This window comes from Rhipicephalus sanguineus, chromosome 9, assembly GCF_013339695.2.
Source record: "Rhipicephalus sanguineus isolate Rsan-2018 chromosome 9, BIME_Rsan_1.4, whole genome shotgun sequence".
Taxonomy (NCBI): Eukaryota; Metazoa; Arthropoda; class Arachnida; order Ixodida; family Ixodidae; genus Rhipicephalus; species Rhipicephalus sanguineus.
The window spans coordinates 86,366,861-86,385,026 of NC_051184.2; the positions used below are offsets into that span (position 1 = coordinate 86,366,861).

The 18,166-nt window shown below is 46.8% G+C and overlaps 1 protein-coding gene across 1 annotated transcript in view; it reads right to left on the reverse strand.

Annotated features, from left to right (window-relative positions):
• Positions 1-18,166, reverse strand: part of LOC119405978 (deubiquitinating protein VCPIP1) — a 97,557-nt gene that overhangs the window by 53,505 nt on the left and 25,886 nt on the right. Inside the window, exons 7-8 of the mRNA XM_037672799.2 lie at positions 16,597-16,684; positions 11,308-11,451 (exon numbers count right to left, since the gene is read on the reverse strand). Of these exons, the coding sequence (XP_037528727.1) occupies positions 11,308-11,451; positions 16,597-16,684 (232 nt within the window). The remainder of the gene's footprint in view (positions 1-11,307; positions 11,452-16,596; positions 16,685-18,166) is intronic.

Below are 18,166 nucleotides of genomic sequence, written 5' to 3' on the forward strand. Positions count from 1 at the left end.
ATTCGATGTTTCGTTGGCACTCGTGGGTTGCCAGCCAGTCGGTGTACCCTTCGTCTTGCGGCTGTGGTCCCAGGGCACAGCCGAGACAAAAGTTTGAGTAAACAACATGGTCAATTACAAGGCCAGTGTAGAGCTCAATGATGCAGCCCACACCTATGTGTGAGCTCCGACCTCGCGTCATCCATGAGCCGTCGAACACAACATCGATGTTCCCTATGGGGTTCAGGAAGTCTGTATACAGCTCTTTTATTACTGCCACACTAGCAGCTTCACTTTCAGTCGCTGTGTTTTCGCAGGCTTTCACTAAACTTTTTAGGTGTCCCTGAAACGTCTTGTGGTGCAAGCCTCGGTGCGAAAGGTTCATACACGCACAAAAGTCCGAAAGGGCAGTAACACCTTTGCCTATCATCTGTATCCCCTTCATGGCCCTCATGTTGACTTCGAAGGGAGTGATGGTGGCAGTTCCGCTCACTCTCGGAGAAGAAAATTGCTTCTTCTCGAAATCACAACTGCTGCAAGAAAAAATAAGCTTTACCGCAAGGCCGTACTCCTTGTCCGTTGCCTTCCTCACGCTGAGACTTTTTGCGTCGCATTTGTCGCACTTCGCTTGTGCAAAAAAGTTATTCAAAACTTTCATATCGACGAGCAAAAAATCGGTCCCGGCGTCACCGGTCTGGCACTCCGCGCTTACTCCAAGAAGGTCGAACTTGCGCTGGGTAGCCGACTTTCCAGACAGAACGGTCTTCGTTTGCGCCGATCTCTCAACTCGCTGCGCCTGCTCCGCCGTTGAGTAGTACGCGGCATCAACCCGAAGTGTTTCGCTAGTCGAACTTGGTCCCACGGTGTCGTCAGTTGAAGTTCCCGGCAGGTCCAAAGGGTCCGGCCGCGACTCCAACTCCGCTGCCGACGGTGCACTTGTAGCCGGCGCCTTCTTGTTCCAAGCCCGTTTTTTACGGCTTCCAAAAGCTCGTTGCGTCGATGGTTTCAGACGAGAGTCTCCAGGCATCTCGATCGCGTGGAAAAACTACCGGCACAAAGTAGAGACACGGTCCGTCGAGAAACACGCACGATCGCAAAAGCAGGCGCACACAAACGGACAGCCACGGCGGAGAACCAAACACAAAGAAAAAAAAATGACGTGTCGGTCGCGCCAGCCAATGGGAGACTCGGAAAGGCGCGCTTGAAAAGCGCGCCGCGTGAGAGCAATCAGTGGCCTGGAAACGACCTTCAGAAAACCCGCGACGGCGGCCGTTCTGCTTGAGCGACGCCATTTTGAGATGGCGCAAAATGTGCACAAAGAAAACAGCTTCAAATCTAGCCCAAGATGGCGGCGCTCGGCCCGCTGCAACGCTCATGGCGCGCGCGGGAAGTTCGAACAAATTTCGTTCTTTTGGGGACATTTTAGTGCTGCCGGGGTGCTTTGAAAGCCGATTTTATCGCGTTTCCCGACCGAATTTAGCGTTAGCAATTTGAGAGTAGGTGCTCAGAAGTACAAACGCCTCGAAAATAAGCTTTGCGAAAAATCGATTTTTTGACCATTTTTGACCGTTCCAAGACCCGCGTCTCCCCTTAAACAAGGCATGTGCAAATGTCACTTTTTGGTTCAAAGGAAGTGGAAGCAACTGTGAATAGTAGCAGGATTTGACTTTTGGTAGAATGCAAGTGATAATCTGCAAAATACGTTACATCTTAAAATTGACTATACTTACTGGCTTTGTTTCTTGGTGGATACCTCAACCGTGCCGCAAGGAAACGAATGTCTGTGCGTGTAACATTGGCTGTTTCAAACTATCCTAGAATTCCTCCTGTAATACCCCGGTCACACTGACAAATTTCGTGTGATTTTGAACGAGTGCACTTACGCCCTCAGAATGTCACTTTGGCGGTGTGCTGCTACATGAGAAAGGGAAGTGTACTTTGGAAATGATGGTAATGGCATTAGGTACTTAAGTACCACGACATATATTCATTATTTCAGGCAATGTTTTTAAGTAATAATACAGTAATACCTTGTCAACTGGAACTCACATATCTCGAAAAATCGGCTAAGTCGATATTTTCCGTGATACCAAACGGTTTCCCATAGGTGCAATGTATTTAGTGCCCTTTATCTCGAAGTATTTCCAAGCCCACTTTTGGGTTATCTTGAAATCTCGCCTGAAAATGGAACAAAAACTTCGGCGCCGAACTGTTTGACAAAATACTAGCGGCAAAATGTCATGTTTCACAAGGTTTGCGTGAGGCTACTGTGCTTACGACGAAGTGGACAGTGTTCCCGAAAGTGAAGTCGGAACCTAGCGGCATAACAACTTTGTCAAGCAACCCTGTGCCACGTCATGTGACGCCATAGATGCGCACAGAGGCAGGCCCTGCAAAATAGCACGGTTCGTACACATCGTTTTGTTTACCGTCAGAGATGCGATTTCAGTGTTTTATTTACACAAGGCACGTCGTGCGGATTTTTTCGTCGGCCGTGTGATGTGGAGGATAACGCCGTCAAAGCAAAGCAAGTCACTGATGCTGCAAAGAAAGGTAGCCCTAATCAAAGAAGTGGATTCAAGGCTTGAAATTTCCGGACGTCAAAATGGCACTGATTGTGTGGTTGCATCGTGCGAGAGGAGCCCCTTCCAGTCACAACAGTGACAGCAAAGGCCTATTCTCTGGACTTAGTGGTGGGCTACACTGATCTCGCCTGCTACATCGGCTGGTTTGACCATTTTCTTAAGCCAAACAATGTGGCGTCACGTACGGCGATCGCGGCAGTGTCGATACAACTACTCAAGGGATGACGACATCAGCCGAAACAAGAAACATGCTTCGCTTGATGCAAATAAAGTTGAGTGCAGCGGCGCGGATGATCGCCACATGCGACGTGTTGAGCAACTCGAGAAAGCTTTGCTAGGTGCAAGGGTTACTGAGAGGCAGACTAGCCTTAGTTGGTCTTTCTGCACTAAATAAAACAGCAGTGCTGAAAAATACAACTGGTTGACATCTCTGGTACGTCATTATTTTTCTTTAAAACCTTTACAAAGAACCAGTTAGGCGCTCCTGTTAAGGAACTGGTCAGTAGTTATAACGTTTTTAGATAGAAGTGGCATTTTCGCGCAATTTTGCTTATCTCGAAATTTTTTCTGGTGTTTGCTACCTCAAGTTAACGAGGTATTGCTGTATGTTAAAGCTATAAGCAGCCCTTAACATCAACTTGACGGACAAATGAGGTGGCTGCAGCCATTGCACGGCGAGTACTGGGCATGCCCCTGGCGGTCGTGGCTGTAAACAGCCTGGGAGCGAGAATATTAGAGTAGCTTTTTGTGGTATAGTATGTTTTAATCCATCAGAATACAGTCGATCCCGGATATATCAAACTCAGATATATAGAATTATTGGCTATATCAAGCAGTTCAAAAATCCCCTGGAATTTCCCATGCAAAAGTATAGGGCTGGTGCACACGTATATCGAACGCTGCACCGCGCCAAACTCCATGGAGTGCATTTTTTCAAACAAATGGTGGTCATTTTCGGCTGCGTTCTGACAAGTTCCGATTACTCTTCGCGCGCATGTGACGAAAAGGCGGCGTCGTTGCATTACGTTGATCTGGTTGGTTGCGCAGCGCTTGTGAGTGCACCGGCTTGTTTGATGCGCGATCTGTAGGTTGTAATGCGCGGGCAGTGTTTTTCAAAGGGGCCGATTGCCGAAGGCACCGAAATGAGATGAATGCGGAGATACTCGGCAGTCTCGTCGCAATGTTCGCATTCCCTTCCCTGTTCGCGCACGATTGCATGCGGGCCTGAAAAGCATGGCCTTCGAGATCTGCAACGTCGTGACGTATTTTTGGCGCTTTCGGTTATGAAACGCATATCTCGGAGGCTACGCTTTTTCTTGCTTTTTGCACAAAGCGGCGGCTGCTTGCTACAAAGCCACAAGTGCCATCGCCATCGCCAAGATGTCGACGGTAGTGGGGACCGAAGAGTTTCCTAAAATTAACTAGAGGGGACTCTGGCGGAGTTTCCTAAAATTAACTAGAGGGGACTCCCGTTAAGACGAACTCGAAGGGACCGCAGTCATCTGTTCGTCTTATCAGGCGTTCGGCTTATCAGAAGTGCCCTCAAAAAGAGACATGCTAACATGCCAAATGCATCCAAATATGTTACTTGAAACACTGAATGCAGTAGACTTACAATGTGGGGCAAAAAGACAAGAAAAAGCATTTATTTGGCTCATCTAGATAAAGACTACGCCTTCAAGCAGAGTATTTACACGAATCTTACGAGCAACCGATTTCGCGTGTTCAAAAATAAAAATGCCCGTGAGGATATTTGCTACCACATTTTAATGATAAAACTGTAACACGCTCCTATGTTGACGATTAGAAAAAAAAATTAAGAGACAAGCACAATTTTCCTTCAAAGAATGTAAAATTTATTGTCCTGGCAGTTTGTTTTCTTCTGTGAGCCTGTTTTGCTTGCTCTAAGATCACTTCTGGATACGCCTCGGTCGCCTGCTGTTGCCTTGACAAAGTCATTATACGCTGAGTTGCTTAAGAAAGTCTGCAGAGTTTTCTTCGAGGTCCGGATATTTTCCCATTTTCGGCCCGTAGTAACTTTTCCTGATCGACGTGCAGCTGAAGATCCCATCGGGCTACTCACGGTCACAAGCCTCACCACGAAAAAGACATGACGCAGCTATATTCACTGTGCAAAATAGCCTTTCTTTGTCATGCGCTTCCATAATCAAAATGGCTCATCACAATTTGCACTTCACTGGGAACAGATACGCGAATTGACCACAATATACATGTGCTCGACCGCCATTGTGTGATGGCATTTTTGTTCCTGTTGTCGCTTTTTTTTTTTCCCCACTCCCCTTGCATTTGCCCCTCTGACCACAGTGGAGGGGCCCCAAGCTCTTGTGTTGTTCTGTTCTCCTTTGTACTCCAGCTGGGAAGCCAGAGGGGAGAATACAAAAGGACGCAATGGCTTGGGGGTCCAAGTTGTACATCCCCCACTCTTTTTGTTGCTTTCTTTGCTGATAAAGCCCACACCTCCCCCACCCACAGGCTGGGGGTGAGAGGGGATACTGGCCGCTGACATCGCGATTTGCTTCGCGTCTTTGCTCCAGGAAGTGCTTTTTTTCATCTTTTTGCTTTTTCTCGGTCGCCTGAATGCCCCACCAAGACTGCAGTGTTCGTTTCGCAGAATCGCTAGCGTTGTTGATCATAGCGAAAGTTCGTCTTAACAGAAGAGTACAGTTGGGCGGTTCGTCTTAAGCAATTTTTTTTTGCATTGAGTCTATGGGAAACCAAACAAATGGTCCCGTGTTGTTTGGTATAAGTGAGAATTCGTCTTAACCGAGTTCGACTTAATGGGAGTTCACTGTATTTCTAAAATATTTTTTGAATACTTCGAAGCTAAATTGCAGAAAAAAAAGTTAAGAGAGGATTTCTAAGCATATTCTTATGAGACAGCAACATGAAAGTGTTTCTTTTCGCTAGGTTGATGAAGTACAGTGGACTCTCAGTAAATGGAAATCTGTTAAACGGAACTGCTGTTTAAACGGAACCACTGCCTCTGGTATGATTGGTTTCATACCTGAATTCTGCACCCTTGTTCATCTCTCGGTAAATGGAACTCCTGTCAAATGGAACATATTTTCCTGTTCCCTCCAGGTTGCGTTTAATGAGAGTCTACTGTACTGGCGGGGTGGTGTTTCATAGTTGTCCTATCGAGAAGGAGGCATTGTAGAGGCCGAATTCTATTTATGTACATAATTTGGTGCAACCAAAGTGTTGCCAACAACAATTGACACGTGATAGGCAAAGATGCAATTTCGTCAGCCTCTCCTCCTCTTTCAACTTCTGTGGAAGCCCAACTGATGTGGCGGACAAGGGTGTGCTCCCTTCAAGTCCGGAGTTCCAAATCTGCCTCATAGACGTAGATATATAAGAACATCTGAAATTTTGGATGCTAAAAAGCTTCGGCGTCCAATTTTTTGGTCTTCCTGCCCAAATTTTAGGTCCAAAACAGCATTAATTGAGCCCCACCTCTACCACATCTTTCATCTCCATGTTGGAACCAGCGTTTTCTTGAGTTGATACATTTGCAATGGTAGCGGAGCTTGAAAGGCAGCTTTACTGCAATACTGGGGTGTGATAAGGTGAAGCATATTGAAAATCTAGCAACCACTTTCAATCAGACGTTGATTGTGTCTTTGCGAAGTTCGACCGTAACGGAGCTTGAAAGGCAGCTTTGCCGCAATACCGGAGTGTGATGAGGTGAAGCATATTGAAAATCTAGGGACCACTTCCAATCTGACGTTGACTGTCTCTTGGCAAAGTTCGACCGTAACGGAGCTTGAAAAGCAGCTTTGCCGCAATACCGGAGTGTGATGAGGTGAAGCATATTGAAAATCTAGGGACCACTTCCAATCGGACGTTGACTGTGTCTTGGCAAAGTTCGACCGTAACGGAGCTTGAAAGGCAGCTCTGCCGCAATACGAGAGTGTAATGAGGTGAAGCATATTGAAAATCTGAAGGGGTCACCTTCAATCGGACGTTGACTGTATTTGTTTTTGGGAAGTTCGAATAGTAAAATTCCAGTGCGAATTGAATCGAATAGCAAACACTATTCGAAAAATATTCGAAATTTCGAATATTCGCACACCCCTAATAGTAACGAAAACAATAGTTTTAAAATATGCTATGAACTCAACTTCAGATAATACTTTATTCTCGAGCCACTGCTACCGAGGCTAAACACTCCGTGGCAGCAAAGTGAGTTTGACGAACACACTCGCCGGCAAGTGCACTTTGCAGCGAGTGTCACTAAGTGTTCCCGTGTGACAGCGTGCAAATGACACTAGCTGCATAGTGCACTGCCTCAAAGCGCACTTAGGTTGCCCCGTATGACAGGGGTATAATTACAGTTGCAAAATGCCCACTACGACATAAATTATTCCTTTTGAGAATCGGCAAAGTGCTCACTGTGTGTCTATGAGGCACACGAACTCACTTTGTTGATGCTTTTGCAGATGATGATGATGATCATTAACCCTTCGAGGGTCGAATTTTTTCGCGATATCCAGTCCAAAAATGTGTAATTTTTTTATTGCTGAAATAAATTCTTCAGACGATTCTATTTAAGAAAAACATTGTCTAAAATTTTTTTTCGTGACCGTAAAGTGACAAAAAAATCAGTTTTGTTGTTACATACATATGGTTTATTCGTAGTAAAATCAAGCACAATCCTAAAAAAAAAGAGCTTCACAGTTTTTTATGAATAAAAATTATGCATTGTATTAAACATAGCTCACAAACATACAAAAATAAGCGCACTAGAGTACGTTTCCGGTTAAAAACACTCAAGCTCTAACACTAAATACTTTTCAGCGTGTCATAGTCTTTGAAGCATGGCTCCCCGCGCACGCGTTTCAGATGTCGCTCCTTGATCGTCATCGGAGTCTGAACTCGTCAAAAAATCCTCGTCTGACGAACTGAAATCCAATGAATCAGATTCTGATTCGGCAATTGGGGAATATTCCGCATCGGAAGAATCGCTGCTCGACTCACCGGCAGCAGCGCAACCGGGTCGCGCTTCCATAGCGTAAGCGAACTGAGTCAGTTAGCGCACGAAAGAAAACTATGGTTCTGCGCCCGTCCGGAAAGCAAAACGAGTGAAAAAGCTACAGTAATACTTCGTCTTATCGCCAAGTAGTTAGTTTTTCCGAGACCCCAAAACAGGAAACGCAATCACAGCGGCGTCGTTTGTGTAATTTAGCGCCGCACGGAAACAGATGTAATCGCGCGCCGGGGTGCAATGAATGAGAGAGTAACAAGCGGTGACCCTTTGAGAGATTAGAAACCAAACAGCCATCAGCTTTGCGGGCGCAAGAAGCGAAAACCACCCGAAGGATGAAACCGAAACGAGCCAGACCGCGTGCGCGCGTTCTGATGCGAGACTACAAGCCGCCGCGCCTCTTTGGAAAGAAAAAAAAAAAGACGGAGAGACATTGGCGCATTAAAAAAATTACACGTATTCCCGAAGCGTGGCAGCACATTCCAAGCAAGAGAAATGGGAGAAGGCGCACGTTTGAAACCAAACCGCGCCGCGGGCGCTCTCGGTTGCGCAAGCGATAGCCGGTGCGCGGCGCGCCATTTTGCGAAGCATAAAAAAAGCAACAACGGAGAGACATCGGTGCACGAAAAAAATTCCACGTATTCCCGAAGCGTGGCAGCACATGCCAAGCAAGAGAAATCATCGAAAGAGGCGCGTGTTTTAAAAATAAACGCTATGCCGTACATGTACGACGAAAACCCTTTGGTACCAGGAAGCTTCTGCCGTACATGTACGGCGAAAACCCTGAAGGGGTTAAATCTGTCTGAGTGCTTTGTGATGGGTGGGCCTTTAAGACACCCACTCGCGCAATTCACAAGTTTTGACGCCTGGCGCGATTCTACGCTTCTGCCACACAATATTACATGCGTTGAGGAGACTCCTTCCACTAGATGACATTCATATAGCGTTGTTTTCCGAAGCAGTTTCAAGCAATGGCGTGGCTCTGTGGTAGAACCCCTGCTTGCCACGCAGAAGGCCTGGGTTCGGTTCTCACCCGAACTGAAAATTTTCATTATTTTACTAGCATCTTTCTCGATTTTCACTCACAATCAACAACACCAACACCGGATTTTTTTTTCGAAACGAGCTTTTTAGTGCTATCGCGTTTTTGAACGTTACAAGCGGATTCGAACCCAGGCATCCTACGTGGCAGTTTGGTATTCAACTACAAAGCCCCCCCAGTGCTTGAAACTTTTTAGGAAAATCACCCTACACAGGTGTGATGTTGGGTGGGAAGAAAGCAACAGATATAATATCGCGTGATACGAGAGTAAATAACCGCACAAGGCATGTGAATTACATAACTATTCATTCTAAAAGGCGGGGCATGCAAACATGGACATAGGAAAGAAGTCAAGACACCACAAATGCCGCTAGCTCAGCTCTCTGTTACTCTTGCCTAACGAGTGCTTGAAAGCTTCCCGCCCATTACAAAGGACTTGGCCATAACAGCTCATCAGCATCCACGGGTGACTGCTACAACAGTGTGTGCAGCTATGTAGATGCAAGTATTGCCCAACAGACTCATAGCGGGTTCCCGGCTACTTTGAAAAATGATGGTTTATGGCATAGTGGGTATCTCGCAAGTGTGCTTGCAGTACTTGATGACAGGTCCAATGAAATCCGCTCCTTCAGCTGACTCTGTGACCGACATGCATGTTCCTTGCAGGCCTGGTATTTCTTTAAACTATATCTGATCTTTCGGATGCTTTTGCAGTCCATATAGAGCCCCCAAAAAATTAAACGTCAATTTTAGGACAAAGATATTATAAGATGTGTGTTAAAATCATATTCTACCCTCTCACAGCAACAAAGCACAACTTTCCAAGCAGCTTGCCTGGTAATGTCTCACGAGCCATGTGGGATAAGAGTAGAGTGGCAGCATTGTTGTGAGCTGACTGAATTGGCTGTGCTCTGCATGGAATTTTTCTAGCAAACAAAACTGGATATCATGCTTCTTTCCGTTCCCCTTAAATTAATTTAGATTTCCAGAGACAGTCAGGGCTGAGACACCTGCACAGTGAAGCCTCTGTACAATGAACACGAATGTAACATCTTATGTATAATGATGTGTATCTAGTACTTTACTCTTGTACATTAGTTTGTCACAATGTATTTGTTACAAACTGTAAATGAGGCTGGATGTAACAGAGGTACAGTAAAAGCTCGTTAATTCGGATTTCTAGGGACCGGAAAAAATGTCCGAATTATCGAATGGTCGAAATAAACACAATAAATGCAAGAGTTTTTTCAACATACCTTTACTTTACAAAGTAATCGTGGATGCGTGTCTGTTTTGGAGCAGAAATTCGCGCGGACACAATTTTTATGAGCCCTTCAAGGTGCTCAGCAGCTCGCATGCTGTCGGCAGTGTCAAAACAAAATTCTTAACAGACGATGAGGGCCTCCGCGGCTTCCTCCACAGTACGAGGGGGCCTGTGTGGCTGCTCCTCTTCAGTCTCTTCGTTCTTGGATTCGTCGCCATGCATCACTTCCTTGACGATTTGCTCATCAGTCAGAGAGCCGGCAGTGGCAACGCCATCATCAATGCCGATACAGTGAAAGCTCGTTAATTCGGATTTCTAGGGACCAGAAAAAATGTCCGAATTAACCGAATGTCCGAATTATCGAATGGTCGAAATAAACACAATAAATGCAAGAGTTTTTTCAACATACCTTTACTTTACAAAGTAATCGTGGATGCGTGTCTGTTTTGGAGCAGAAATTCGCGCGGACACAATTTTTCTGAGCCCTTCAAGGTGCTCAGCAGCTCGCATGCTGTCGGCAGTGTCAAAACAAAATTCTTCAAGGACGACGAGGGCCTCCGCGGCTTGCAAATTTCCTACTTTGGTTGTGAAGCCCTGGGCCTCGAACTTGGGCTGCTTCGCCGGCGTTGCCATCGGCGAAGAGTGCGGTCACACGAGAACTCAGCACAAAAGCACCAGCAACGATCAAGCTAAAGGAGCCGTACTGAGTCGATCCTCGATAAAGCGGCGTTCAACAATGCAGCACACCAACGGGAACAAAGCAACAAAATGGCAACGCCAAACCCACATGCGAAAAAAAGGCGTTCAACCAGTCTCAAGTCAAGCCAAGTCGATAATTGATGTCCGAGGCGATGCTGCGTTTGAGCTTCACTTTTGTTCCGAATTGTTCTTTTTTCATTTTCGAGCCTCGCCAGCGCCCCGAAAGTCGCCGAATTATCCGATTTGTGGTCAAATTTGTCTGAAATAACGAGCGCCCAGTCTCATAGAGTGATGCGTATATTTACAGAGACCAGATGACGTGTCTGAATTAACTGATTTTCTGAACTAACGAGAGTCGAATTAACGAGCTTTTACTGCATATTCAAGATAGGTGCCACATTATCATGAGGTCTAACAGTTTGGTGAGAAAAAGATGCGGTAATGTGCAAGAATCCAAGATAATTGGCACAGCAAATACCATATATTTCTCACGTATAACTTGTTCAAAAAAAATTTGGAGCTAAATTCAAAATGAGAAACCAATTCTGGTCTGCAAAGGTGGCTTCACAGCAATGTTTACAGTTATGCAAGGAAGCTAGCTTCTGTGCAATATGCGGGGACCATTTTTAGAAAATTTTCGGCGAACAGTTGTTGAGGATGCAGGTTATACGTGAGAAAATATGGTATAAATACGAGAGAGAGAGAGAATAATAGTGGTTATTTGACTTACTGCAAGGGCAAGGTGTCATACTCCTTGCCATCCCAGAAGTGCTTGAAGCCGCAACTGCAGTACTTGGAGTTGGATGGCGTGCGGGTGCGATCCCCGTTCCGGAGCTCTAAGGTTCCGTCCCCACGGAGGTGCCGGACATGAGTACTGGGGACACACAACAGAGTCCAGCTGAGCATCACAAAATGCAACCGACACCAGATGCAACAGCCCTCCCACACATACCCTTAGGAACACAGTATACTAAAAGCACTGAAACACTTCAAGGGTGATCAAAATTTGTTTCATTTTCAATAACCCCTTCAGGCACCGCTTCTATCGAATGCTGCAAACAAATGTGAAAACGATCATCTGATATGTGTGACAATCAAGTTTTCACACATGTGCGAGTTTCCAAGTTTAGATGGTTTCACACAGCAGAACGAAGTACGGTCAGATGGCGGCTTTCGACACGGCAGCACAGTCATAAACGATTACAGATGCCGACCACTTATTCGGACTAAGTGGGAACAGCCAAAAAGTCCGAAAAAAAAAAAAAAAAAAGGATTCACCAGAATAAAAGCACCTTTATTGGCCCAGTGGGCGGAAAATCTTGTCAATGCACGTCTGCACACAAGCACACTCACGCACGACCACGTCTGCCTGTATTTCAGCCAGTGTTTGGCCATCCCTGTACGCTGTCGATACTACTGTTACGGCGGCCTGTGCTAAATCCGCATTTGATAACTGTGGTGTCGGCGGTGCGTCATTAGGGTCACTGTCTACTTGAGCTGGTTAGTGGACCCGACAGGTTATCTCATCATTGTCCAACTCGACGAAAGCTCTTGAGCAACATCGGATTGAGGTCGGCCGCCTTCCACCTGGCAAATAAGTGCTCTTTTTTTCGCCATTGTCAGTGTCCTGTAGTTGCTGCGTTTCTCCATTAGTGCCGACAGTGCAGATGGAACAGGTCGTGTCAGAGCCATTTCGGCATATCAGGCCTCGCACGCCAAGCAACAAACAAGAGAGTGAGACACAAAGCGTGAGACGCAGATCAGTCTTAGTCACAAAAACAACTGACAACAAAAACGCCATAAGGGAATGACGTTGGGTTAGTTCATGCTGCAGCTCTCGTGTTGTTCTCTCTTTGTCCGTGTCTTACTCGTACGCCGCTGTCATTCACTTCAGACCTCAAACCGCTCAGACACCACACAGAGTTGACTCCTAGCGTAGCTTGGCTTGGCGTGCACTTATACCCCGGTCACACTGGCAAATTTAGTGTCATTTTGAGCGAGTGCACTTACGCTCACTGAGTGTCGCTTTGGCGGCGTGCTGCTACACGAGAAAGAGAAGTGTGCTTTGGAAATGATGACAGTGGCAATTGGTGGTTCAGTAGCGCAACATATATTTGCTATTTTTGGCAATGCTCGCAGTTTAATTGCTTATTATAGGTATGAACATAATTTACAATGAACTTTGCGCGTAAATGAAGTAAATATTGCAACCGCATAACGTCATTGGTCATCGCGAGCTGAGACAAGACAGTATCATATCCAAGACGAATCGAAAACAAAAATGGCGGACTCCGGTGCAGAAGGGACGCGTAGTGGTGACGGGCGTTTGGAGCGTGTTTTGGCAGCAATCAATCATTTGCTCCTCCCAAAGGTGTATGAGCGCCCGCGTCTCTGCGTCGGACCACGTTGTGTTCGCGGAAGTGGCACCCGTGGCACACGCCATCGCAAATGATTAAAGAATGACTAACCTGCACATGTGCAAGGAAGTAAACAACGTGACGGACGCGGCCATTGCACGGCATGTGCTCCCGCATACCCCTAGCGGACGTGACCGCAAAACTGCCTAAGGGCGAGAGTAGCGAGGTTTTTTGTTGTAGTATCATTTGTTTGAATACATGGCAGTATTCCTAGTAACGAGAACGATGGTTTAAAAATACCATGATCGTCGCGTTTTGCATTAGTGTATTTATTTGCAAGCCACTGCTGCCGAGGATAGACACTCCGTCGCAGCGAAGTGAGTTTGGTGAACGCACTTGCCGGCAAGTGTACTTTGCAGCGAGTGTCACTAAGCGTTCCTGTGTGACAGCGTGCAAATGACACTACTGGCGAAGTGCACTCGCTCAAAGTGCACTTAAGTTGCCCTGTGTGACAGGGGTATTAGGCTGTGGTAACCATTGAATGGATACTCAAATGGCTAAAGCCGAAAGGCGACCATTACATGTAGCCAACAAACATTACCTTTGAGATCGGCAACTGTAATGTCCGCGTGGAATTTTATGCTGGCATGATGACCTTCACAGTGATGCTACTGGCTTAGGCCACTTTGGAGCAGCTTTTGGAGCAGGCAAAATTGCGTTTTGGAGCAGCAAAACTAGCTTTTGGAGCAGGTGCTCTGCCTTCAACAATTCATTCTGAGCCGAAGAATTCTTAAAAAAGTAATAAACATCGACCACAGCAGCATCGACATCCGAGCCAACAGCACTCAAGCCGCGGGCAAATGAGTTGTGCACTTTGTGCAAGCAGCACTCTCCTACATCTATGATGTCAGGGTATGCTTCCTGCATCTTTTTTCTGAAGCTTTTCATTGCATTAGGGCCATCCGTAGAAAAGCAAATGACATTTTTCTGCGGCAGGTCCATCACTGCTCTCCGCACTTCACTAGCCAAAATTTCCGAAGTCGCAGAGCCCAGCCGGAAAGACTGTAGGTGTTCCACAACTCGCTGCATTTTGTTGGAGAAATGCCTAACTACATCAAGTTATTGGCACCTCTGTTCAAGAATAGGGGTCTCGTCAATGCTAAGAGAAAAAACCACATCCGGCTTGTTCAGCTCGTCAAGCACAAGTTTCTTGAAATACGGCCCGAGGCCATCACTAACTATGTAGGATGCCTTGAACCTCTTACAACTAAACTGCTTCGCTGTTTCGGAATCTCCAAATAACTTGGGAAACAAGGCAGTTGCTGTGTCGGCCCACGAGTATGGGATGCCCTTGAGAGTCATGCCAAGCACAAACAGAGTTTCTGCGTTTGTCACGCAGTCACACCGCAAAACGTTCCATGGACTGCCGAATTCCAAAGTCGGCTGGATCGTTTTCGGCCGCTGCAGCTCACCTGAAGCGTCTCAATGACGACTGGTAGCATCAATGTGCCGTTTCATGGCTGCATGTCGCTTCACTGCTGCTACGCCATGTTGCCTACAGTTGATGCTTTGATCAGCTTTGATTACAAAAAAAAAACACAAAACGCAGTTCCTTCGTCCGCTTGACAACACCATATTGATAGTATAACCTCATTACAACGGACCTTCATAGTGAAGAGGATTTTGGTCTGTTGTAAAGGGAGTATGTAAAATCCAAGTACTGTTACAACAGACTTTCATGTAAACGCTGAATGGGTCTGTTATAACCGGAGAGAATTACGAGTCACAAACATGGTCTTATTTTTAACGGGGGACCAAAAAAAATGCGATTTTTGGAAAATCACATTTTCAGTTTCTGTAGCCCATTTCTATCTGATTCCAAAATATCTTCAATGAAAACTACGTAGAAGTGCTATAAAAAATTTGTTTTGCGTCTGCCGACTTGGCGAAAATTGCGGTATTACCGCAGTATTACTGGTGGTATTACCGCAGTAGACTTGGCGAAAATTGCCGTATTACTGCTTCTGCGGTATTACCGCAGAAGCAGCCAAAACGTGTTAATGCTCGCTTCAGGATTGTCGTCTGCTGCTTGTGCGTCGCGAGGTCGTGGCTGTCGAAAATTGCGCCACTTAGTGACGCGTTCGCACTCGTTCTGTGTTTACGGGTCGACGATAATTTGGAACGCTTTAGTTGGGCAGCTGCAAGCGGAAGCTCAATCATCAGATTACGATAGCGCGCCGCACTCGTCGCGAACATCGCAGACGTACGACTAATAGCGTTGACTCGTTGGACCCGCTGTTCGAGGTTCTTCTTATCAGCACTTCGAAGCTTATGACGAAGACCACCGCGGGACAACTCCTTGTACTCGCAATCGAGCATGACGTACTTTGAAACATCGGGCACCGCGGCCACGCACATCGCAACCGAGCTTTCTACTAAATGTCGTGGTTAGGCCTAACTCCGTTCACGGTGCCGTGTACGAGCCAAATCCGAACTTTGCGGGCAAGAACATCGCGCTAGCGGACATGCGAAAGCGAAGAAGCCGTAATGTCCTTCGTCTCAAGCAACGAATCGCATTGCCCGCTGGCTCCTCAGAACCGCGGATGGGCATTTTGCGCATCGGCAGCGGACACCCCGGCCAAGCTCGCCGCGCAGCGACCGCGCGGAGAAGCGGTGGCAGCGGCTCGCAATTTCGCATGTCAGCGTCCCAAACGCAGCACCAAGCACGCTGCGCGCCGTTTTTTTTTTTTTTTTGTCGCTACAGCTAGGCATAGCTGATCATTGACAGACCGGGGATCGGCGACCTTCGTTCTTAAATCGGTACGTCGATATCCGCGGTGCGCTGCTCCCGTCCCGAAAGTATGCTAAGCGATGTTTGAAGTCGGAAGTTAATGACCGTGGTAGAAAAGTCCGCTCTAAAGGAGTCCTGACCACCTTGCTGGCCTGAAATTTTAGTCAATTATATCCGAATGTCCGTTGTACCAGAATCCGTTGTAAACGAAGCTCAATCAATGGAACTAATACGGAGGTCGGCATAACGCCGCAAATTGGTATGTAATATCCGAATGTCTGTTGTAAACAGATCCGTTATAACGAGGTTATACTATTTTGTCTCCATTTTCATCACTCTCATGGAGAACGTCCGCGTACGTCATGGCGTACGTCCGCGTACAGCGCGATGTTGCTCTCAATGGGGGAACCTCATGTAGTTAGTTTCATTTCTGAAAGTCAGAGTACACCCCTTTGGCGCACGCTCGGCGCAGAATCGCCAAATTTTGAGGAAATGTAGCAGGTTGTAGCAGCCAGGGCACTTTGGCGCAGTCTGGCGCAATTGGCGCAGCGGTAGCATCACTGCCTTCAGCCAGAGCCAGTGCAAGCTTTCAGTGCTGGCAACCTAGCAAAAGTATTGTAAACATTGCTGACAGCTTGTCACACCGTTCGACATTACACTCGATCAGCCAGCTGGAGTCTGAAAAATCGAACAGTGCACTAGGGGGCGTCCGAATTACCGGTTATGAGTTTAAATTACTTTTATGGGACGAGTGGCGGTGCCGCGAAGATGTCTGAATAAACGGTTGGCAACTGTACTACGCTCATCAAAACGCTTCGTCATCAGCAAATGCCAAGACAGTACAGCGCAACCAGCAGGCCAAGCAACCCACCTTTTGCACCAGGTACAGTGTTCCAGCGTGTTCTTTGCAATCACTGGCACCAGTTCATCCTTCTCACGGTTGTACCAGCAAGTGACACCTGCGGAAACATGCAGCGACGCTGGCATTATATTCAGAAAGGTAAAAAGCAGACTACAGTCCCAACCAGTGACAGTCTACTTGCAACACCATGCCTATCAGTTCGACATAGGACATAATTCTATATCGATCTTATAAAGATTTGGACAACATAAAAGTATGGACTAAGTATAAGAGTGCTTTAGTGAAGGAGCGGACTTACTGTATTTACTCGCATAATTTGTGCACTTCTTTTTTTATTTTAGAGCTCCGAAAAGGGGGTGCGCAAATTACGCGGAGATTTGGCAAACACATCCGAAATAACGTGCAATATATAGTAATGTGCGCGGTATATACATTAAAAAAATAAAGTTCTAGCACTAACGAATGAACTTGTTTATTTAACAGAATTAGCATGTACTTTTTTAACCAGCCACATCCGTTCATGCGCGGTCTAGTCGGAATTACTGGTTGAGAGGTCTGACTGGGAATCATCGTCGCGGCCACTGTCACCGCCCTCCCAAAGCGCGTCGTCCTTGGTTGCGTCGAGCGCGTTCGACAGGCCTGTTTTCTCGAAGCTTTTCCTGACAATGCTGTGAGAAATCACGTCACACGCTGCGAGTATCCACTTGCAGACAGTTTCCAGTGGCGGTCTCTTTATTCTGCCAGTGGGAGTGAGCCCATGTTCTCCACTGGCCATCCATTCCACGTACATCTTGCTCACGCAGTCCCTGAAGGGCTTATTTACGGATACATCCAAGGGCTGAGAACAGATGTTAGTCTGTCCGGGATAATAGCCAAGTTGGTCCTCATGTCCCGCAGCTTCTCCTTTACGCTGTCCACGAGATGGCCTTTGAAACTGTCGAGCACCAACAGCGATGGCTGTCGCAGCAAGGCCCCTGGTCACCTACACCAGACAGTGTCAAGGCAGTTGTTCATCAGTTCTTCATTCATCCAGCCTTTTTCCTGGGTGCGAATGTGAATACGGCCTTCAACCTTCAATTCGGGCAATGTCTTCCGCTTGAAGATCAGGAACGGTGGTAGTTTACGACCATCAGCTGTCACAGCAAGCATAACCATGAAGCGTTGCTTTTCACAGCCGGAACGGATGAGACGCCCTTCTCACTCACTGTTGTGTTAAGTGGCATAGGTGGTGTGTCAGGTGTTAGGCGGCATTAAAGGTTAACAGAGTTTCGTCTGTGTTCCCAATCTGGGACATGATGACGTTTCCCGTTCTACGTAGCTCTATCACAAAACGGTGAAAGAGAACAACCGCCTCCTCGTAATCCTGTGGCAACCACTGGCAGAGGGCCGTTCTCCGTCTGATAGACAGCTGATGGCGTCTGATGAAGCGCATCACCTACTCTCTGCTGCCTTGAACATTGCAGAAGGGACCCCCGTCTCCAGCACTATCTTTCTTCCCTCGAACTGCAGCATCTTGCATGACACGGCAATACCGGAGGACCTAAGCTCTCGCACATACACTTAAACCTCATTATAACAA